Source organism: Bos grunniens, chromosome 7 (assembly GCF_055505025.1).
Source record: "Bos grunniens cultivar Pamir isolate PY7600 chromosome 7, Bosgru_T2T1.0, whole genome shotgun sequence".
In the NCBI taxonomy this organism is placed as follows: Eukaryota; Metazoa; Chordata; class Mammalia; order Artiodactyla; family Bovidae; genus Bos; species Bos grunniens.
The window spans coordinates 107348675-107371910 of record NC_141171.1 but is presented as its reverse complement, the minus strand read 5'-3'; the positions used below and the strand labels follow the sequence as shown (position 1 = coordinate 107371910).

General features: G+C 40.1%; 1 protein-coding gene across 3 annotated transcripts in view; it reads left to right on the top strand.

The window, feature by feature from the left end:
- The window catches only part of FBXL17 (F-box and leucine rich repeat protein 17), a 527117-nt gene that overhangs the window by 137409 nt on the left and 366472 nt on the right, over positions 1–23236 (top strand). For all 3 annotated transcript variants that reach the window (XM_086413345.1, XM_086413344.1, XM_086413346.1), the window contains one exon: positions 19117–19224. In XM_086413345.1, the coding sequence (XP_086269471.1) occupies positions 19117–19224 (108 nt within the window). The remainder of the gene's footprint in view (positions 1–19116; positions 19225–23236) is intronic.

Sequence of the window (23236 nt, the reverse complement as noted above, 5' to 3'; positions counted from 1 at the left end):
GATTACTTTGGGAAATGAAAGTGAGGAGAAGATGGATTTTACTTTTCATTTGGTAGTTTTCAGTACCCTTTATATTTTCTAAACTAACACATGTCTAACTAGTGTTTTTTTTTAAATGCTAAGAGAATTCATCTCTGATTTTCTGTCTCTTCACCCACCACCCTTATTTCTGCTTTTATGATAAAACATACAGCTACAGCAAGGAAACAAGCAAAAATCAACAGAGTGATTATATAAAACACAAAAACAATAATGTTTTCAGTGAGTATAGATGGTCACTGAAAAATATTCTTCAGAATAGGTTGGTATTAGTAGTTATTTATATTCTTGGTAGTTTAAAACATGCTGTAAAGGGCAGGACAGTAATGTCTGAAGCCAATTGGTCATTAACTGTGTTAATCATTGACCTTAAAAAGAATCGGTCTTCTAAATGATTTTCCGAAGTTAATAACTATATTTGAAGATTAGCAGTTATATTGTGATGGTGACAAGCGTGCCAAAAGACATTGGCCCCATTCATATGAAAAATTATGTTTTTAGTGTGTAATTTGCAATGGCATTCATCAAAATTATTCATTCTTTCTAAAAGGAAAAAATTGATTGGGAGCAGTCACAGTGCCAAGGTTAGCATTAATGGTGCTAAAGCATCTAAATTTCCTGGCTTTTAAACCTTTTAAAAACATTTGAAAAGATTTATATGGCTTCTTGGATATGTAACAGTTCTTAAAAAATAATAAGGTCACTCTTTTCTTGCATGCAAAAATATGTGTTTCCCAGTTATAAAAGAGAGATGTCAGGCTTTTCTAACTAGTTTTACAATCTCTTCATTCATTGGGGTTTACTTTTGGGTAAAGGAAAGAGAAGTTGGTTTCTCTGCCCTCATGTGGCGGCCTCCAGTGGGGCCTTTCCCTGCGCTCATGTTTTGTTAGTATAGAATGTGTCTGATGGTGGGCAGGTGACCTCTAATAGTGTATTTCAGAAGGCATGGGTCACATGTGTTTTTCTCAGCTCTGCGCTGCTCCTCGGGGCATCTTGCCTGGGGTGGTGGACTGTGGACCGAGGCCACAGAGGGGAGGGCATTTCTGAATGCAGGGGCGCAGTGCTCCATCTTCATGCTGTGTCTGTAAGTTGCACTCTTAGGCAAGTTCATGGCTTTACAAAGATACTAGCAGACAACCAGCTTCACTATTTGAATAAGTTAAATATAGAATTCTCCCAGTAATAAAATATGCATGATAACTTTTTTAATATGGATTCACTCTGTTTCTGTAAATTAGCATGTTGGTACAGAATAAAGCAGTATATTTAGTAGTGTTTGGCCAGATTATAAGTAGGAATCAGCCTTTGCTGTTAATCATTTTTTTAAAATCATAGTTAAAATAATGTTCAGAGATCTTATATGAGATGCATTCCTGGCTTGTCTCACAGCGTCCCTAGCAGGGAAAGAGATGAAAGCCTCCTTTCTTAAAGTGGTAAGTGGGATAAAGCATGTCTAGACATATAGTGCAGGGTCAGGAAGGACTTAGGTCTCTAGGCCAAATGATGAAGATAGTGCATCCATTTGCTAGTTGAAAAAGAGAAAAGAATAGGGTGTGGGGAGGATTAGGATGGGTTGAAACCTGGCTTTGGATTTTTCTCAGCCCATCCTTGCTCAAATGTTTCAATATCAAATGTAATTTAGAAGACTCAAGAGGAAGAGTGAAGTTTATTGTATTAATCCAATTTTTTACTTTTTCTCTTCCTCTTTCTTACTTCCCAATGTTCCAAGAGTACTTTTATTGTTTATTTTCCTTTTCAAGAACTATTTGCTATTTTTTTAGGGTAGGTCTGCCGACAACAAATTTTGTAAGTTTTTCTTCATCTTTGAATGAATGTCTTGGTCTCCTAGTCATTTCTGAAGGATATTTTTGCTGGATATAGAATTCAGGCTTGACAGTTCTTTTCTTTCAGCACTTGAAAAATATTGTCCCATTTCCATCTAGTACTCTTGGTTTCTGAGGAGAAATCTGCTATAATATTGAATTGTTTTTCAAATTCCAGCTTTAAAGAGATTTTGCTGATTTCAAGATTTGTTTGCCTTAGTTTTAGAAATTTGATTATGATACGTTACAGCATGGGATTCTTTGTGCTAATCCTTTTTGGAGTTCACTCATTTATTTGAATTTGTAGGTTTATTTTTTTAACCAGGTTTGGGGAAATTTCCACCATTATTTCTTTGAGTACTGTTTTAGTTCCACATTCTTTCCCTTTTTTTTTTCTGGAATACTTATAGCATGAATGTTACTTTTTTCTCAGTCTGTTTTCTCTCTGTTTTCATATTGGGTACTTTGTATTTTTCTATCTTCCACTTACTGGCTCTTTCCTCTCTTATCTTCATTTTACTATTGATAGCATCCAGTGACATTTTTTCTTTTGGATTATTTCAGTTTTCAGTTCTAAAACTTCCAATTTTTTTTAATATATTTTCTATATCTTTCTGAGACATTTTAAAAATTCTGCTTCAAGAATGTCTGTACTTGTTTATTGGAACATTATTATGAGGTGTGATTTCACGTTTTTGTTGGATAATTTCAGCATCTCTTGCTCTTTCCCTGGGAACCTGAAGACAACATAGTGGTGAATTCTCTGTCTTATTTTTTTGCCTCACACATCCCTGATTGAGTGCTGGAGAAGCTGGCAGTCTGGAAACATTGGTGAACATAGGCAAGAAACCAAAAAAACAAAAAACAAAAAAAGCAAAACTCAAGAAAGCCCCACTGTTGCCCTTTTTCTGGCCAAAGTGTCAGAGTCTTCATGCATTTGTTTTATTTACATATAATGCCCACCTTTTTTTTTTTTTTGCTCTACTTCTCAGGAAGAGTAGGCTAATCCATTCTGTTCTGGAACTAGAAGAGAAACGCTGTGTGAATGTTAATCCCTGACATGTGGGAAATGTGAATCATGTCCCTTCCTAGCTTAATGTAGATGACGATACAAACCCCCGGAAGCCATGAATGCCCTGAAGATGTTCAGAAGGCAGTCCATGTTAAATGCCAAGAGTGAAAAATAAAATGTGTTCAGAACTGTAGGAAAAAACCCAACTTTGAATATCAAAAGTTTAGATATAGTAACTTTTAAGGAAATCTTGTTAAATTCAGACCTGACGTTAGAAGAAATAAGATAGCAGACTAAAACAAAGTTAACTGTAATTGTTTATACTTATAGGAGAATAACCTTATATATGACAAAACTCTAATCTGATAGTCTTATCTCCATTTGTACAGAATATAAAACTGAGGTAGAGAAGATTAAGAAATAATAAGAATTCTAAGGTGGCTACAAGTGCTGCCTAGGGCATAACCAGATTTTTGATGCTTGGATGTTTTCATTCTTACCGTGTATTCTGTACATTCACATCTCTGGGCCTTTGTACTGTGGTTCTAAGTGGTCCTAGCTCATGTCCTATGCCTGAAATGGTCTTTTAAAGGTCTCTCCTTCAGGATACCATTTGGTCCCCACACGAGTGCACAAAAGCAATTTTCATGTAACTATTTTAGCACTTATGTATGTTGTTATGGGTACCTGTGTAGACCATTCTCCACCACCACTGCATATACATATATCCTGTACAGAGCTTTCACATACTTGATGATGAACATTTGTAAATTGAGGTAAAATTAAAATCTGGCTCCCAGTTTGGTGCTTCCGTTGTCGTGTTTCAGTGCCTCCTCTAAATACAATGAATTCCACAATATTAGGCGAGGACAGATTTGCTTCAGATTTCGAAAGACCAAGCCTCTTCAACTAAGGAAACCAAAAATCTCATTGAACAAAGATATATTTCTTTTGATGCTTTAGTGTTTCTTTCTTTTTTTTTTAATGAGATTCCAAGAACTTGGTTTTCACCCAGATTAAGATATGATCTTTTCCCTCTTTTGCCAAATTAATGAATTCATTTGAAAGCAGCTGCATTGAGTTTGTAGTATGTGAATTCCTTACATGCGCTGTCTTTTTTAATCCCCACACAGCTCAGTGGCGTTGGGTACTGAAGTACCTGCAAAGAGAATATTGGAATCTGGAGAGGTTAATTATGCAGCTGGCAGGAGGCGAAATGAGTGACTCGGGTCTAGTCCTCGTGACTTCAAGCCTAGACCATGTGAAGCTGTAGAGACGCCGCCTGCCCATTCTTCTGTTTAGGTACATGCTCGTGCACATTAGATATGCCTATCTTGATGTCTTGAAAACGCGAGGAAGAGGGAGAGGTCCATGGGAGGGCAGTAAGCAAAGCTGCAGGCTGCACGGCGTCTGTTCCTCACCCGCCCTTGGTGCGCATGTGCTACGCCGTTTCAGTCGTGTCCAGCCAGGCTCCTCTGTCCATTGGATTCTCCATTAGGAATACCGGGCTCCCATGACCCGCCTCCAGGGGATCTTCCCGACCCCAGGATGGAGCCCACATCTCCTCTGACTCCTGCATTAGCAGGCGGGTCCTTTACCTCTAGCGCCGCCTGGGATGCCCGAAGCCTTGGCGCTCGGGTTTGATTCCTGTGGTTAGTTAGAGGAGAGGACCAGCACCGGAAGGAACGATGTACGGAGAGACAGGCATTGCGAGGTGGTGCGCCCCAAGCGGAAGGCTTTGGGGCTCAGGCGGTGAGGATGGGTACAGGACCAGAAGCTTCGGCCTTTGGGCGGAATCACGCAGGAGTAGTCACGAGAACAGGAAAAGCCGGGAGCTCTGCTGAATGGTACGGAGGCCACGGGAACCAGAGGTGGTGGCCAGAGCAGGGCAGCACCCTGGGCAGCCGCAGCTAGTAGGCAAGCGTCTGAGCAGGAACGAGGGCCTGCTTGGGCATCTCAGAAGCCTGGAGAGCATTGAGAGAGGCCGGTGCCCACCAGTCAGGCTGGTGGGGAACTCTGCTTCCCTCATTAGGTTCCTGAAAGCAAAGGAAACCCTGCTTTATGATTCCATGGTAGTGAGGTCTGGGATATATTTTATTATTATTTTCAGATAAAATACAGATGAGAAGCCGTGTAATGCAAGCACATTATCACCATGTCGCTAAAGCAGTTGATTTTGAGAATTCCTGGGTTGCATCTTTTCACTAAGCATCTCATATTTGTGTTCATTTGAAGTATTTTTTAGTACAGCCTTGTTTGTTATCCAGTTATATGTTGGATTTGGTGTTTACCATTTTTTTGCTCTTCATTTTCATTCTAAACTAGTGAACTGACTCTATATAGTATTTTTTATGTTTCTTAATATCTTTTTATATATGGGGAAATATATAAACGAATTTTCAAAAACTTGTTTTTTGGCTTACCCAAGCAAAGTGTACTTAGGTATATTGTTTATTGTTTTATAGTATATTTTCTTCTTATTGCGTGGAAGAATAATGACTAGGTAGAAATATGGTACTGATTTATAAATTAAAATATTTTATAGGTTAAAATAAGTTATATTCTCTTTTTCTAAATTCTAAGAAAATTTTCATTTTGTTTCTTAAAATTTCTAAAGTTGCAAGAAAATTATTTAGGTTTAAATAAGAGTAAATTGTATTTTATTTCTGTTATTATTTTTTAGAGATTGTGCAAGCTGTCTGTGTTTATTTCTTTAATGTACCTAAAATTCATCTTCTAGTTTCTTGTTGGGAAAAATGCCTCAAGTTCGTGGAGACTTTCAAAAGCCTTATCACATAGTTTTTTCCTTTTTTAAGCATTTGTTTTTTGTGATCATAAGAATATAAAAATATTGATGTAGAACTCTGGAAAATAAGAGGAACATAAAGAAAATTAAAACCACACTTAGTGCACTAGCAGGAGGCAGTTGACGTTTTATCACTTGAGTCTTTCCTTCTGCTTATATACTGAGCAGAGTGATGCTCAAACTCCTGACAATTGTATAGTCCTGTTTTAGCAGACTGTATTTTTCTGACTTCATGAGATGTTTAAAAAGGTATGATCTTTCATGGCTACATGGCAGTCTGTCAGAAATACGGACGTTAATTTAGCCACTATCCTATTTTAACACATCCGAGAGGCTTCTGTTCTTCTGTTGCTGTAAATGCTGCTGCGGTGAGTGTCCTGGCCCACAAAGCTGCCCACCTCTCTGCTGGGCCCGTTGCCCAGACGTCCCTAGACGTGCTCCTTCTGGGTAAAAATGGGTAAACACCTTTAAGACCTGTACACTGTAGTGTGCATAAATGTAAATAAAGTCAGCTGGGCCAGTGCCTGGAAATAGGCACTCAGCTACCGGCTCTCTCTTAGCAGTAGAAATTCTGCAGTATTGTTATTTCATTCTCAGTGAACTGGTGTTTCCAGTACCTGTCTTTCCCAGTTTGTTTCATCCCTTCACGCATTCAATAAATGTGCAGTGAACAGCTACTACCTACCAGGCCCAGTGAAGGTGTCTGTTGACTTGGACTTAGAGGGGATGTTTTGAAAATACCGAAAGACCTCTGTTGACCCCTTTTCCTAGAGAGATGAATCTGGATCTTGACATTGCTCATGAGCTCTGCTCTTTCTGAGCTTCTAATTTGAAAAATGAAATTAAACATATTTATACTATACATACTTTTTCCCCCTCTGCCAAAATTGACAAGGAAAATGCCTCCTTCATATTCTTGCTACTTAGCATGGCGTCTTTTGTGAAGGTTAAGTGTGCAGACCAAGTGGACTAGGTCAGTGTGGTTGGTGGACTTGCTGTCTTGCTTCTGGTTATTGTGGGAACCTCATCAAAGGAGGTGGGATTTTATGAGCTGTTTGAAATGTAAGAAAGCGAGCTATGAATGTATTTGTCTGACATGATGAAAAATGTATAACCTAATTTTAGGTTTTGTTTTTTGATAATAGGTTTTCTTGTTTAAAGAATGTTAAACATGAATATGTAAGAAATGTTCTATATTCATACATTAGGGTGTTGGTACATTTTTTCTTTTTAAACAGGAGATTATTGGCTTTCATTTATGATTAAAACACGAATTGTTAGGACTTTATACCTTGGTTAGATTTTATTCATCCTGGGAAGAGTTTTCTGTTGTTAAAATATTAAAACTTAATCTGAAATATTTTCACAAACACGAGTGACTCTTTGAAGGTTGTTCTCTTGATTCTATATATTTTCATTTTGCATATTATATATCACCCTCCTAGGGAGGAGGTAGTTCTTTCTTGTTATAGAATATTATACTTATAAATCAAACCTTCTCATATATTGATGAGTTCCTTAAAATCGCAGGAAAGAAACTTCGCTATTCTACTTACTATCTGACACGTTGTATATTTAGGAGCATCACAAAGCCCAGTTTTGGTGTAGATACTTGTGCTTTCCGAAAGCTGAAAGAATAGTAGTGATGTACTGTCATATCCAAGTGCTGTTAGACTAAAATAGTTTGCAAGTTAGAACATTAAAAATAGAGTCAATGTACCCTTAGAAAATAGAGAGTTGTTTGCATTGCTTCCTTTTATTACCGACATTTTTAGATGTATTACAAAGTATAGGTAAACCTGTGTACAATTAAACTTTCTACTGATATTTTACCAACTGAAAGTCTCATTTAACTTACATTTTTCTCCCAATATGTGACTTCAACCTGGTGAACAAGTATAGAACCATTCATGTATTGTTGTTTCTGTTTCTAATGACTTGGTGGTAGGTGGGACATATCATAACAGAGACTATCACTAAATGCTGCTTTATATATTTTATCAAGTACAATGATAGGGAAAGAAGTTAATTTTGTACAGTAACGTTCGGAGCACCAGCTGCACGGAATGGGGAAAGGAGGCACGCACACTGCGTGGTACACGTATGCAGTGTGTCCAGCACATGGGGATTTTCTTGGAATGCTCACAAGAAGCCTGTTAGGTTTCTATCTCATTTTCATATTTTTGGAAAGCAGATAAATTCTTTAAGGTTGGACAGCTAGGAAGACGAGGAGCTAGATTGCAATTCAGGCTGAGTCCAGTGACTTCAGATAATCTTACATTTCTTAGATAAAGGATAAGTTTAATGTCACTGATTTGAAATTAATACAATGATTATATTTAAAATCCTTCGTAAATTGCTCTTATTATGAACAGCCAGTTAAGAAAAGGTGTTCAGTTCAGTTCAGTTCAGTTCAGTCGCTCAGTCGTGTCAGACTCTTTGCGACCCCATGAATCGCAGCACACCAGGCCTCCCTGTCCATCACCAACTCCTGGAGTTCACTCAGACTCACGTCCATCAAGTCAGTGATGCCATCCAGCCATCTCATCCTCTGTCGTCCCCTTCTCCTCCTGTCCCAAATCCCTCACAGCATCAGAGTCTTTTCCAATGAGGCAACTCTTCGCATGAGGTGGCCAAAGTACTGGAGTTTCAGCTTTAGCATCATTCCTTCCAAAGAAAGGACAGAATGTGGTCCACTGGAGAAGGGAATGGCAAACCATTCAGTATTCTTGCCTTGAGAACCCCATGAACACTATGAAAAGGCAAAATGATAGGATACTGAAAGAGGAACTCCCCAGGTCAGTAGGTGCCCAATAAGCTACTGGAGATCAGTGGAGAAATAACTCCAGAAAGAATGAAGGGATGGAGCCAAAGCAAAAACAATACCCAGTTGTGGATGTGACTGGTGATAGAAGCAAGGTCCGATGCTGTAAAGAGCAATATTGCATAGGAACCTGGAATGTCAGGTCCTTGAATCAAGGGTAATTGGAAGTGGTCAAACAAGAGATGGCAAGAGTGAACGTCAACATTCTAGGAATCAGCAAACTAAAATGGACTGGAATGGGTGAATTTAACTCAGATGACCACTGTATCTACTACTGTGGGCAGGAATCCCTTAGAAGAAATGGAGTAGCCATCATGGTCAGCAAAAGAGTGCGAAATGCAGTACTTGGATGCAATCTCAAAAACGACAGAATGATCTCTGTTCGTTTCCAAGGCAAACCATTCAGTATCACAGTAATCCAAGTCTATGCCCCAACCAGTAACGCTGAAGAAGCTGAAGCTGAACGGTTCTATGAAGACCTACAAGACCTTTTAGAACTAACACCCAAAAAAGATGTCCTTTTCATCATAGGGGACTGGAATGCAAAAGTAGGAAGTCAAGAAACACCTGGAGTAACAGGCAAATTGGCCTTGGAATACGGAATGAAGCAGGGCAAAGACTAATAGAGTTTTGCCAAGAAAATGCACTGGTCATAGCAAACACCCTCTTCCAACAACACAAGAGAAGACTCTACACATGGACATCACCAGATGGTCAACACCGAAATCAGATTGATTATATTCTTTGCAGCCAAAGATGGAGAAGCTCTATACAGTCAGCAAAAACAAGACCAGGAGCTGACTATGGCTCAGATTGTGAACTCCTTATTGCCAAATTCAGACTGAAATTGAAGAAAGTAGGGAAAACCACTAGACCATTCAGGTATGACCTAAATCAAATCCTTTATGATTATACAGTGAAAGTGAGAGATAGATTTAAGGGCCTAGATCTGATAGATAGAGTGCCTGATGAACTATGGATGGAGGTTCATGACATTGTACAGGAGACAGAGATCAAGACCATCCCCGTGGAAAAGAAATGCAAAATATCAAAATGGCTGTCTGGGGAGGCCTTACAAATAGCTGTGAAAAGTAGAAAAGCGAAAAGCAAAAGAGAAAAGGAAAAATATAAGCATCTGAATGCAGAGTTCCAAAGAATAGCAAGAAGAGATAAGAAAGCCTTCTTCAGCGATCAATGCAAAGAAATAGAGGAAAACAACAGAATGGGAAAGACTAGAGATCTCTTCAAGAAAAGGTGTAATAGTGGGCATAAAGGGTTCAGAAGGAACACGAGGAAAAGGAAGGAGAAGAACCAGGGAGAGGTAAGGGAATTGGTGGAAATGGAAGAGAGGGCCGCACATGTCGGGCAGGGGAGGAGGTGTTTGGGCAGGGGCTGAGGAGGAGGCAGAGAACACCTGTTTTTGTAGATAAAGAGAGGCCTCGATGGTGTGGGAGTCTAAGGAAATTACCTTTATCGTGGTGGTTTTTCTCTTCCTCCGTGACTTTTAGCAAGCCTTTTGAAATACTAACTAGCTCTTCTGCTATTCCGAGCACTGTTCTTTGTGTGTGAGCTTTCTGGGACTTCAGTTCATTTTACCCTTTGTGATGAAACCCATTCAAAGTTACATGAGTCAGAATTCAAGTTGTGTATACTACTTCTATTTTTCCCTGTTTTCTTGCATAACACATGATGCATCCACATAGATTTTGGTAAGTGATCTGTCTGGTGGATTTAATTTAGCCTTCAGTCATATTCTTATGAGTTTCACTTTATACTCTTTGAAATATACTAACCATATCTGTTAATTTAAAAGTTGTGTTTAGAAATGAAATAAAGCTTGGCAGAATGGAAGACGCTTTACTTTCAGAGAATTGAAACATTTTTTTCTGTGATATGACCAAAGAATTAAATTAGTTGCATGTTTATGAAATAAGGACTTTTTTTTATCAGCTATGTTTATTTATTACTTAATGGGTCTCAAATTTAGCACTCATATAGATTCTTTGATTGTATTTTAAGTACATTATTGAGTATGTTGTAATGCACAGGGCACTGGGCTCACATATAAGGTGGGGCAGGTTACTTTAACTTCTGTGTTTCTTCATTTGTGAAATGAAATTTGCACCTGCCTGCTTATCTAACTGGGTGAGTGGACAGATGTGTATGTATACTAGAAAATGCCTTGTAAATATCATTGCTAAATACAACTATGATTGTTAGGTTTGGAGATTTCTCTTTAGATTTATTCCTTTCATTAATTAAAGGGTGAGCTGATGCAGAATAGACTAATTATTCTGTTTCATTTACATTACCCAAGTATTGAATTTCAATAAAATAAAGTATTAGTTAAAGAAACATGGTCAGCAAACTAGAGGGAAATGGTTGAGTCATAGCTGACTTAGCGTAAATCTTTTTAGTAGGGACACGTATCTGTGCCGCTAATTCTGGACCAGTGTCTTTCCCTTTCACAATACTTTAATGCATAACTTATAAATCTCTTTTTATCAGCCAATCTGACTTCTCTAAACCCAGACTAACATTAAGCAAGACAGAATGAGCAAAAATCAGGCAAGGTCAAACAAGCAATCAAATAATCAGATTCTCATTGGCCGCTAATGGAATTTTAGAGTTTTAGAAAATGATTAGTTATGAATCTCAGTGCCCTTGTTGACAAAGGGTCAGTTTTTATAAAATTGTTGTAAATTTTTAATGAGATTTTTAAATTACCATGTTGGATTATCTCCATAAAACTATACATAGTTCATTTTTCATATTAAGTCTCACATGAACATTTTTCCTGGGATGATAAGGGTATTATGGCTCTGATTTTTAAAAGATCCTATCTTTTAGAGATATACTGAAATATTTACTGATAAATGTGATGTTTTAGAGGTGGATAGGGCTATTAATAAAACAAAGTTGACAATGAGCTAGTAATTATTGAAGGTAGATGATTGGTAAATGGAGGTTTATTTTATTGTTTTTTCTACTTTTTTATGTTTTTGAATTTTTTCGTCGTAAAATGTTAAAGGCTTTTGCTGTCTTGTGCTTCTGATTTACCTAATGAGTAGTTGAGTCATGCTGATTAACAGCAGAGTTGTATTAGTTCTATTAGTAAGTATGAGTTCTTAAATAATCCTTGTTTTTTTCATGATTTATAAAAGCAATACATATTCTAGCCCTCTACTGAAATGATATTGGGCATATAATGATATCAGGCATACAATAACTTAAAGTATTTGAGAAGAATCTCATTTGTATAATTGAATATAATTTTTAGTCATACTTTTGACTTCTTTCCATGTGTTGTTGTTGTTTAGTTGCTAAGTTGTATACGACTCTTTTGTGACCCCATGGACTGCAGCCTGCCAGACCCTCTGTCCATAGGATTTCCTGGGCAAGAATACTGGAGTGGGCTGCCATTTCCTCCAGAGGACCTTCCTGACCCAAGGATCAAACCTGCATCTCCCACATTGCCAAGTGGGTTCCTAATCACTAGCCCAACCTCCTTTGTGTACCGTGTAATTATTGCACATATATAGAAAGGAGTAATTGGTAGGCTACTGCAAGTGATTAAAGGAGGGGTCACACTTATAATAACTTTCGCATTTACTCCTCTCACTGGATTGTCAGCTCTGTGAAGGTGGATTGTCTTGGTCGTGGTGTGTAGCGCAGCGCTTGAGCCGTGGTATTTACTCACTAAATGTTGTCTGACTGTAGTTTAAAAGAATACTATCTTTAAATAATGTTCTTTTAGATTTCTTTTTAAAAGTCACTAAAAATATGAAATTTTTATTACAGTAAGAGCATAGTGAAAAGGTCTTACTGAAATGATTCATAAGGCGAATCCGTACCAAGTACTTTGTCTCCATATTTAGCTATTTCCTTTTATATGGTCGGTATGATTCTCTTTTGTGTTTTTGTTACACTATTTAAAAGGAGGGTGCATTAATTGTAAGTGTTTTATAACCTGTGAAAAAATAGAATACAGAAAAGCAAAGGAGGTGAAAATGAAAAAGAAATTTTCATAGAGTTTGAAGACTCAATAAATGGAGAAATTTTATTGTATTTCATTTTAAAACTCCTGAAGTATCATGTATATTTGAAAGTGAAAGTCACTCAGTTGTGCCCGACTTTTTGTGACCCCATGGACTATACAGTCCATGGCATTCTGCAGGCCAGAATACTGGAGTTGGCAGCCTTTCCTTTCTCCAGGGGATCTTCTCAACCCAGGGATCGAACCCAGGTCTCCCGCATTGCAGGTGGTTCTTTTCCAGCTGAGCCACAAGGGAAGCCCATGTATATTACTCGGTATCTAAATCAGATTCTTCACTTGGGACTTGAGTCATTATAGCGCCTCACATAGTACTTGTTCGTCCGTTGTCAGATGTGGATGCTTACTGACTGGCTCGGCCTAGTGCTGAAGGCGCCCCTTGCTGTAGTATACTGCTCTTCTCACAGGGCAGGACCCTGCTGTAGGCGTGACCCACTGGCAGCCTCCCTGAGGCCAGAATATCCCTTTAGTTGGTCCTCAGTTTACCTGATGGGCCTTGAAGGACAGCTTCCCTTTATCACCCTTCCCTTAGAGCCTTTAATGAACGGCACCATGCGGTAGGTGCGTGCAGGAGGCTGGAACTCAAGGGGACCTCATAGTTTCTTTAACCCATGTATGTCTCACGTTATCAATAAAATAGATTCCTTCCAAACCAAATCACAACCGTTCTGCCAGACATCCAACCCTCCATAGCGGTGGTTACTTCTTCAGACTTGGTTTCAGACCTGGATAGGGGATGGTGGGATGATGAACGAGGTGGAAGAACTAGGGAGGAGGCAGATTGTGCAGGGCCTTGTAGATTATAGGAGTTTGGATTTTATACTTCGAGCAATTGGTATCACTGGAGGATTGTGAATGGCAGACTGACACGATGTGATTTGTACACGTTGAAAGATCGCTATGGCTCGATGGGTGGAGGATAGATTTGTGGAATCAAAAGTGGCAGAAGGACGTTCAGTGTGCAGGCTGCTGAAAATGCCCAGAAGGATGGCATGTCCTGGACCTTGGTGGTCTGTGGTGTCAGTATAGGTCAGCAAAGAGATAACCCCATGACGCCACGTGTGCCCAGGACCATCTTCAGTGCTAGCACTTGGAAAGGCTGGTTAGTTGTTAGATTTAGTTGTGAGTTGTTTATGACTTGACTCCATAAGAATCTTTAAGAGAACTTATTAGAAGTATGTATTTCCAAGTCTGAATTTGTAGGTTTGGGGTGAACTCTTTAAGAGAACTTATTAGAAGTATGTATTTCCAAGTCTGAATTTGTAGGTTTGGGGTGAACTCTAGCGAAAACTTTTTTCTAAGTGAAGTTGTGAAATACTTTATATTATTTAATACATTCATGTAGGATTATATGGAACAATTCTTTAATGTCCCAAGTGTAAAAATGTACAAAGATTTCTTGACCTTTTTAGAATTAATGATATAAATTTCTTTCTTCTATTGATACACTAGCATCATTCCCCAAATTTAATCTTTCAGCACAGATTACAAATCCCTTTTCATTGACTCAGTCTTATTCTGATAAAGATAGATCTCTCCACCCATGTTCTAAGGAAACTTTGTCTTAAAATAAGAAGAAGCTGCATCTCTTTGTTTAGAGTCCTGAAATTTAAGTAAAAGCTTTTCCCATCCATATTTTCTTAGTCTTTAATTTTAATCCTTTTTAGGTGAAAGTGCTTTCTTGGATTATCAGTTTCTACTTATGTGGTTTTATAATTCACTACCATTAACCCAGCTTCTTCATCACCTCTGAATTAGATAATCCCAACCCACTTTTGAGCTTCCCCAAAGGCTCAGCAGGTAAAGAATCCGCCTGCAATGCAGGAAACACAGGAGACATGGGTTCAGTCCCTGGGTTGGGAAGATCCCCTGGAGGAGGAAATGGTAACCCACTCCAATATTCTTGTCTGGAACACACCATGGACAGAGGAGCCTGAAGGGCTAATAGTCCATGGGGTCACAAAGAGCTGGACTCAACTGAATGCGTGCGCGCGCGCGCGCACACACACACACACCCCACTTTTACGCTTCTTGTTTTGGGAGGATTCTTAGGATATACAGGAAACTATCATGGCATTTCAGCACATCTATTCTATCCTTAGGAGATGAAAAAAGTAATCAAGGGTAGTGCTTCTCTCTAGAAAATTCTTTAAAAAATAGACCCATTGTGCCTTGATCCCTGCCACTCTACCTCTCTGGGGCCAGAGGGAGGGCCTTAAATTTGCTTTTGCATTTGAGTGGAAATTAGCACCACTAACTAAATGAATCACAGCCTAGTATATATAAGTTAAAGAACATGGATTATAAAATCTGAAAGACCAAAGTTTAAAGCCTGCTTGGCCATCTGTTAGTGGTTTGATTTGGGAGAAGCCAATCTCTGATAGGCTTATTTTAGTCACCTGTAAAATGGGGCTAGGTCTACTCTGGAAGAGGGCATGGCAACCCGCTCCAGTATTCTTGCCTAGAGAATCCCACGGCCAGAGGAGGTCCATGGGGTCACAAAGAGTCCGGCATGACTGAAGTGTCTTAGCACTAAAATGGGGCTAATATTGCCTGTCAAGGGTATTATAGGGATCCCCTGTTACAGAGAGGACTTAGCTTGGCCCACAGTAAGGCCTTAGTAAATACAGCCATTTTATTTTCTATTCCCTCTTAAGCTACTTTGGCTGCTGGTACCCAAACTTTGAGCTGTGTTCAAAGACTGAATCTCTAGATTCAGCAATTCAAAAATATTATGTAAACAATAATATAAATAATAATTTTATAACAGTTAACTCTTCAAGCAAGATTAGTGACCCTGTGCTGCCCACCTTCTGCTTTTTCTCTTCCTTCTGGTTAGAATATGTTCGTCATGTATGGACATTTCTTCCATAGTGGCCATTACATCTGCATTTTCTAGGCCTTGTATTTCTACCTCCCGGGGAGGGTTCTTCTTGTGCCCGCATTTGCTCTCATGAGAACCCACCCTCAAAGGATGTCTGGTTGAGTGCTGCTCAAGAGCTTTTGAGAACCAGTATCTTCTTTCTGCCTTTGCCTCTGTGTTTCTGGCTTCCGTTTGTTTGGGCTCCAGCAACTAGAGAGGGCCCCTTAGGATTCACAGTGGAGGCTCCACTAGAATCTTGCGTGTGTCTGTGCTATTGAGGCTCTTCATGGCCCTTGTGACTCTGAAGGCACGGGGCATTCCTTGTCACCAGTGCGTCTCCTCATCGTAACACTAAATGCACTGCGTCTTCTCCACGCTGGTATCAGAATGTCAGTTGGCTCTTAGAGTGTCAGCTTAAGGAGATGGTCCTCTCTGTCTCTGTCTTGTGAAGAGGTGACACTGTTGAATCTGAGGTTCGTCTTCTCTTTTTCTCCATCACAGCTTTGACTAAAAGGTCAAAATCTGCTTTGCCAGCTGGTCTCATTCCCCGCTAATTTTCTGATACCACTTTCCAAATCCTGAGCCACGTTTCTCTTTGCATATGAATTCTTATTTACTGGCTGGTTTTATCACAGTCTGTGAGTAAGTATGATCCCTCAAAATCAAACCATTCCAGATGGTCTTTTCAACAAATAGGACAATTCATGTGCAAACAGAATGAACCTTTCACCTTACTTCACACTGTTCACGAAAATTAACTCCAGGAGCACCATAGGCCTAAATGTTGGTTCTAAGACCACCATCAAGGAAATGAAAAGACAAAGCACAGAATGGAGGAAAAGATTTGTGAAACAGATACCTGATAAAGGACGTGTATTCAAGTTATATAAAGAACTCTTGCAATTTAATAAGAAAACAACTCACATTTAAAAATGTCTAAAAAAATAAGCTTATCATATGACTCAGTAATTCCAATCCTAGATATTTATGCAAAAGGAATGAAACATATGTCCAAACAAAGACTTGTATGTGAACTATCACAGAAGCATATTTATCAAAGCCCCACACTGTAAACAAAATGTTTATAACTGGTGAGTGGATAAACAAAATGTAATATAGTTATACCATGCAAATCTACCCAGAAGTAAAACGAGCCAACTACTGATACAGGTAATAGCAAGGGGGAACCTCAAACAAACAAACAAAAGAAATTACTAGCGAAAGAAGCTAGACACAAAAGACTTTATTGTAGAATCCTATTTACCTGAAGTTTCTAGAAAAGGCAGCTGTAGATGTGTAAAACAGATCACAGGTCATCTCGGGGCAGGAGCGGTGACTGACTGCATGTGGGCATCAGGGAGAAAGGGACTTTTAGGGCGGTGTGATGGAGGCGTTCTGTGACTGGATCGTGGTGTTGGTTGCACAGTTGTGGTAAGGTCACAGAGCGCCCCTGTCCCCCAGGCACTCCCTCTAGCCTTATTCGGCTCTTGGGGCTCTGTTGCTGCAGGAGGCACCTCCAACCTCTCATTTGACTCTTTGAGCTAAAAGAGGAAGACCCACAAAGCCAGTTTTAATACTTTGTCTCTGAAAGCTCTAACACCTTGGACCTGAGCTTTCCTGTGTCCTTCATCCTTATCTGAATTCCTCTTCCCCCTTTTGAAGATGGATCTGGGAGAAGCCTGATGTCAGATTAGGCAGGATGTTGAACCAAATGGCGATAGGTGTTGAACCTGTTTCCCTCTCCTTCCCGCCACCCTCTGAGGTTTTTTTTTTAAATGGAAATTGGTTTTCACTGAAGCTTCAGGCAATTTCAGTGCCTTAAATATTCTTTCTTGACATAATGTTTTTAGAAAGCTGAGTGTCAGGAAGGCCCATTTTTAATTTATCAGTGGCACCCTTAGTCTTAACATGCTGAAGCACACTTTACTTTTGAGGGCAGAATTAATCTTTTATCAGATGTACCATGGACGCTGTTGGTTTGATTATTTTAGGAAAACGTTCTTGTGTTGTTTCAGAATTAATGCTACCCACATAACTTTATTTTCCAATATCTGTTCAGAATAGATAAGGGAGAGACAAAGTAAGAGTCACCCATATTAAAGTTAATGCAAAGTAGGTGTAAGTCACTGCTGTTTGAAAAACTAACAGTGTTGTTTAACTTGTTGATTTCATCTTGACTGAGGAAAGTGAAGCTGAAATTAACCCTATCATAGAGACTATCTGGACCTCCTTTTATATGCTACAACTTGTAGAATAGTGGAGAAAATCTTAGCACAATTATAAGAAGATGATTTTATATATGGAAAGCTTTTGGAGGCTGGAGGAGACAAAAAGGAATTTCAGTTTGCCCTTTGTTTAAAGCAGGGCCATGCAGAAATGCCAAAAGCTGTCAATGTAACTTTTTTGCAGCTCTGGGGCTTCAAGTTTTCACATCCCTAAGAGTCACTTAGGGGCTTGTTAAAAATACAGATTCTTGGGTTACACCTATTTTGACTCTGAGGTTTTAATAAATTCCTCACGGGATTCTAATATGTATCACATTAGTTAGGGTTCTTCAGAGAGTCAGAATTAGTATGAGGGGTGTGTGTGTGTGTGTGTAGAAGAGATTATTGTAAGGAATTGGTTCCTGTAACTCTGGAGGCTGAGAAATCCCCAAATCAGCGATCTGGAGACCAAGGAGAGCAGATGGTGTAGTTCTAGGCTGAGTCTAAACGCAGAGGAACCCGGAGAGCTGATGATATAAGTTCCAGTCCAAAGTTGAGTCTAAAGGTGGGAAACTGGTGGCTAAATGTGAAGGTAGGCAGAGAACGAGAGAAGGAGGGAGAGAGAGAGGGAGAGGGCAGATCCTCCTTTACTCCCCTTTTTGTCCCATTCCTTCATCGGACTGGATGTGACTGAGGTTGAGTGGTCACCTCGGGGAGGCAATCTATTTTATTCAGTTTGCTGTTTCAAATGTTAATCTTACCCAGAAACCTTCACGAACACACCCAGAATAATTTTTAATCAAACATTTGGGCATCTCATGGTGTAGTCAAGATGACACATAAATTTAACCATCATACCCTCCAAATCTGAGAAGTTTGAAGCAGTGAGGGGCAAAACCAGATTTCTTAGAAGAAACACTTGTAGGGAGAAACCTTATAAAGAGACTGTTGTTGCCGTTTAGGAAACAGTTGTACAATTTCAGTTATCAAATATGTCGGGACTGAGCAAAGCTGTAGTGACAGAAAGCTGCCAGGACTTGGAGGCAGGGTTGGAACTGGGGAACGGCTGCTGATGGCATGGGGCTCCTTTCTGGGGTGAGAAGCATGTTCTGGAGTTAGACGTTGGTGATGGTGGCACGACTTGTGAATCTGATACAGACCACTGGACTGCTCCCTTTGAAATGGTGAATTTCATAGCACATGGAGTAAATGTCAGAATGCATACATGTCTATTGAGGGAGGCATGAAGAGGTGGAGGTGGATAATGTGACGTCTCTGAGACGTGAAGATGTAAACAAACATGGGCTGACAGAAGGGAATGTGGGGTTGAGGGCGGATTTAAAAAGCACAGGACGTCGTGCAGCATGTCTATGGATTCAAACGGCCCACTGGAAAAGGAAACGTTAACAATGCAAGGTAAGGCCGGGGGAGTTTGCAGTGGTGAAATCCTGCAGTGCTGTCCTGACTCTCTCTCTTCCCTGCTCTCCCCAGGTGACGGACCAGTCCGTGAAAGCGTTCGCTGAGCACTGTCCTGAGCTGCAGTACGTTGGCTTCATGGGTTGTTCGGTTACTTCTAAAGGAGTCATTCACCTAACCAAGGTAGGTTCCACGGCTACATCTCCTCGGTGTTTCCCAGCATCATTCATACCAATGCCCTCGCAGTGTTCCACATACTTGAATGAGGACTGGTCAGACCATAATAGAAGTGTAAGTAGTGTTTGGTATAATAAAAATCAGTTTAAGTCAACAATATAAAATCTATCCTTTCTGAAATGGGACATTCATTTAAACAAGAAGCTTGCTTTTTGGCATTTTTCCTTTGCTAATAACTGTGAATGTATACAGTAAAGAAACTGATATATATGACAAGAATTATTTAGATTTTAATGTTATGTATTGTTTTAGATACTTTAATGAAAGTTTTCACTGGTCAAGTATCATTAGATCTTCTGAGTATTTGGCTTTTAAGAAGTGCATATGGTCAGTTCATATGATTAAGCTGAACATACATGGTGAAAAGAGAAGTGAATGTATGCCAAAAATTAACTTCATAGTTCAGAGAATTTCCTTATATACAAATACAGGAAGTCTCATATTTTAGCGATAATGAAAACATCAGTTCCTTTGTAATCTCTCACTTGTCACGCATCATCTGTGCTGTTTTTCAGAGTTCTATAATAATTATGAACTAATTCTTACATACATGTTTTAGAAAACTGGCTACTATAAAATTTACTTGTGTCTTATTCAAAATTTGTCATGTCTCTTCAAGCTTACAGTTTAGGGAAAAGAATTTACAGTTTCTTTCCTCCTAGTGAAAGTGAAAGTCGCTCAGTCATATCCAACTCTTTGAGACCCTATGGACTATACAGTCCATGGAATTCTCCAGGCCAGAAGACTGGAGTGGGTAGCCTTTCCCTCCTCCAGGGGATCTTCCCAACCCAGGGATCAAACCCAGGTCTCCTGCATTGCAGGTTGATTCTTTACCAGTTGAGCCAACAGAGGAGCCCAAGAATACTGGAGTGGGTAGCCTATCCCTTCTCCAGCGGATCTTCCTGACCCAGGATTCGAACCAGGGTCTCCTGCATTGCAGGCGAATTCTTTACCAACTGAGCTACCAGGGAAGCCCTCTTCCCTCCTAGGAAAAGAGCAAATGTTTATAAATTACCTAGGACTGTGGCAATAAGGCCCAGAGGGTAGGAACCCAGGCTCTGTTGTCAGCTTGGGTTTGAATCTTGGCTCTGCCGTTAATCAGCTGAGTGAACAAATTATTTTTCAGGGAATTAAATTGAACTAGTATATGCAAGATGCTTTCCTCAGTATCAGGACCATGGTAAGTGCTAGGTAAACTTTAGCTGCTGCTAAGTTGCTTCAGTTGTCTCCGACTCTGTGTGACCCCATAGACGGCAGCCCACCAGGCTCCCCTGTCCCTGGGATTCTCCAGGCAAGAACACTGGAGTGGGTTGCCATTTCTTTCTCCAATAAACTTTAGCTACTATTATTAAAATTAGTGGTGGCTCAGATGGTAAAGAATGTGCCTACATTGCAGGAGACCCAGGTTTGATCCCTGGGCTAGGAAGATCCCCTGGAGTAGGGAATGGCAACCCACTCCAGTATTCTTCCCTGGAGAATTTCATGGACAGAGGAGCCTGGCAGGCTACAGTCCATGGGGTTGCACAGAGTTGAAGACAACTGAGCGACCAGTACTTTTACTCTCCTTGAAAGAACTGGTGCTTGCGCGCGTGCTCGGTTGTGTCTGAGTGTGTGCCACCCGGTGCACTGCAGCCCGCCAGGCTCCCCTGTCCAGGGGTTCTCCAGGCGAGAATGCTGGAGTGGGTGGCTGTTCTCTTCTCCAGGGCATCTTCCCGACCCAGGGACCGAACCGACGTCTCCTGTGCGTCCTGCACTGGTCAGCAATTATTTACCACTGTGCCACCAGGGAAGCCCAAAGAAGTGCCACCATAACTAAACCGCTAGAAGTTTAGAGCAAACCTTGAGGGAGAAATCAAATCACTGTTTTATTCTAGTGCGTTTGAAGCAGTGCCTGTAATTATTCTGTGTCTTCCGTGACTGATGGGCTTTAATTGTATTTGGAGGATTAGAACCTAAAACTGGCAGAGAGCACAGGCACGTTATCCTCTATTACTGCTCCATCAGAACATCTTCGTGTAACCAAGACCATATGTAACCGTAATTTTTTATTCATCTTCTATAACCTTGGCCTGAACATTTTCGTAGATGAATGCTTTTCCCATCACATCATCTACTGCTGTTTATAGTGCAGAGTAGAAATGCCTTTGGATGAACAGATTGTGCACAACAAGTGTTATAATGACCATATGTGGGCTTTTTACGATCACTTGAAATTGTACTCATTAAAGACAAAACAAGACTTATTAGATCAGTAAGCGCTTCCCTGAACATTCTGAGATGGCCAAAAATTATGGTACACTGGTGCTTAAAAGATCAGAATTATTCTCTGTGACAAAGTAGCAGCAACGGCAGATGTCAGCTTCGGAAGGCTTAATTTGCTGCGAAGAGTATTCTGAAGATTGTATTCCGGAATTGGGAGTTTGGCCTGTCAGCACTCGGAATCTACTGGATTCATATCAAAGCCGGTCCGCAGCGTTCTAGGCTCATCCCTGTGCTCAGCACAGTGTTTTGGTGAGAAGACCGGTCTGTGGCATGACATTGCTTAGTTCATGGATTCAGGTAACGGCAAGATAGCCTTTTAAACATACGTTACTTTGGTTGAACTAGTTTAGTTGTTTCAGCTTTTGAAAACCAAGGGTAGAACTCAAAGCTTTTTGTTAAATTCGTTCTGACAGTGTTTTTATACTAAGACATTATACAAAATGTAATTTACATTCACACAATGTTTGTAAATATATAAACGTTCCTAGAAAGTTGTGTTACCCTTATTGTCCTCACGGTGTATAGTTTTCAATATTTTTTTCTCAATATTTTATGTAATTTTTAAATAAATGATTAGAGGATGTGAAATGCAGAGTGTTATCAGGATAAATATATTTAATTTTATATGATTGAGAAAATCTCTCCAACTTCCTACTTTCCAGTCTGTGACTCTAAATTTGCTAAAGAGGCAAGTGCCATGAAAGCTCCGTGCCTTAGTTTCCTCCTGTGAAGAGGCATGTCTGTAATAGAGGATCTATCTCTAGGGTTTCTTATAGCCAGACAAATCTCTGAATTTAAGAATTGTTGGCCTGGAAGGGACTCTGAGTGGCTGTCCTTGAATGCAAGGAATGTCAAGTCCTTACTAAGTTAGAAGGGAAAATTGGGGATTTGTGACATCTTAGATTGTTAAATCAAGGGCAAGAAGACAGAAGATTGATAACAAGAGAAAGAATATTGATATTCTATTACTGTGGTCTCGTGGACTTAATTTTACTTTGGTGCTCTCCGTCTTGTCTGAACTCTATTGATGACACACCCTTAGTCTTCAGATACGTTCTGTTAATATCAAGCAGTAATGGACTTCCTTCTAAGCTGCTATGACTATGTAGATGAGAGTCCAGAAATAGCTAACAGCGCACGCACACAGGTTGAGAAGGTAGTCAGCTTTCCTGGAGTGGGTTTGGAAGCGGGGATGAGAGCTTCTGAGGCTTCTGTTTTGCCTCCGAAGTTGAGCACGTTAATGACGTGCCATGTCCGGCAGAATTGCGTCTCCTCCAACCCAGGACTTCTCTCAGGTGTTGGAAGCGTTTCCAGCTCATAGCACAGGGAAGGACAGCCCAGGCAAAGCCGAGCAGGCGACCTGAGTAGACACAGAACAGGAAGTCCAGGGAGACCGGGGTGGCCAGGGCTCAGGAGGACAGAGTACCAGAGCAGAGACAGCTGCATAGAAAACCCCGGAGATGAGTGTATGTTCTCCCATGCTTATCTGGTCCTAATAACCCACGAGTAAAGAAATCCCAAGAGAAACAAGGAAGTAGTAATATTTTGAACTGACGGAGAATAAAGACAAAACACACCAGATTTAGTGGGATGCTGCTAAAGTACTCACTTTGGTTAAATAGCACCAAACACCTACATACGAAAAAAAGAAAGGTCTCAGGTCAACGGCCGTAGCTTCTACCTTATGAAACTTGAG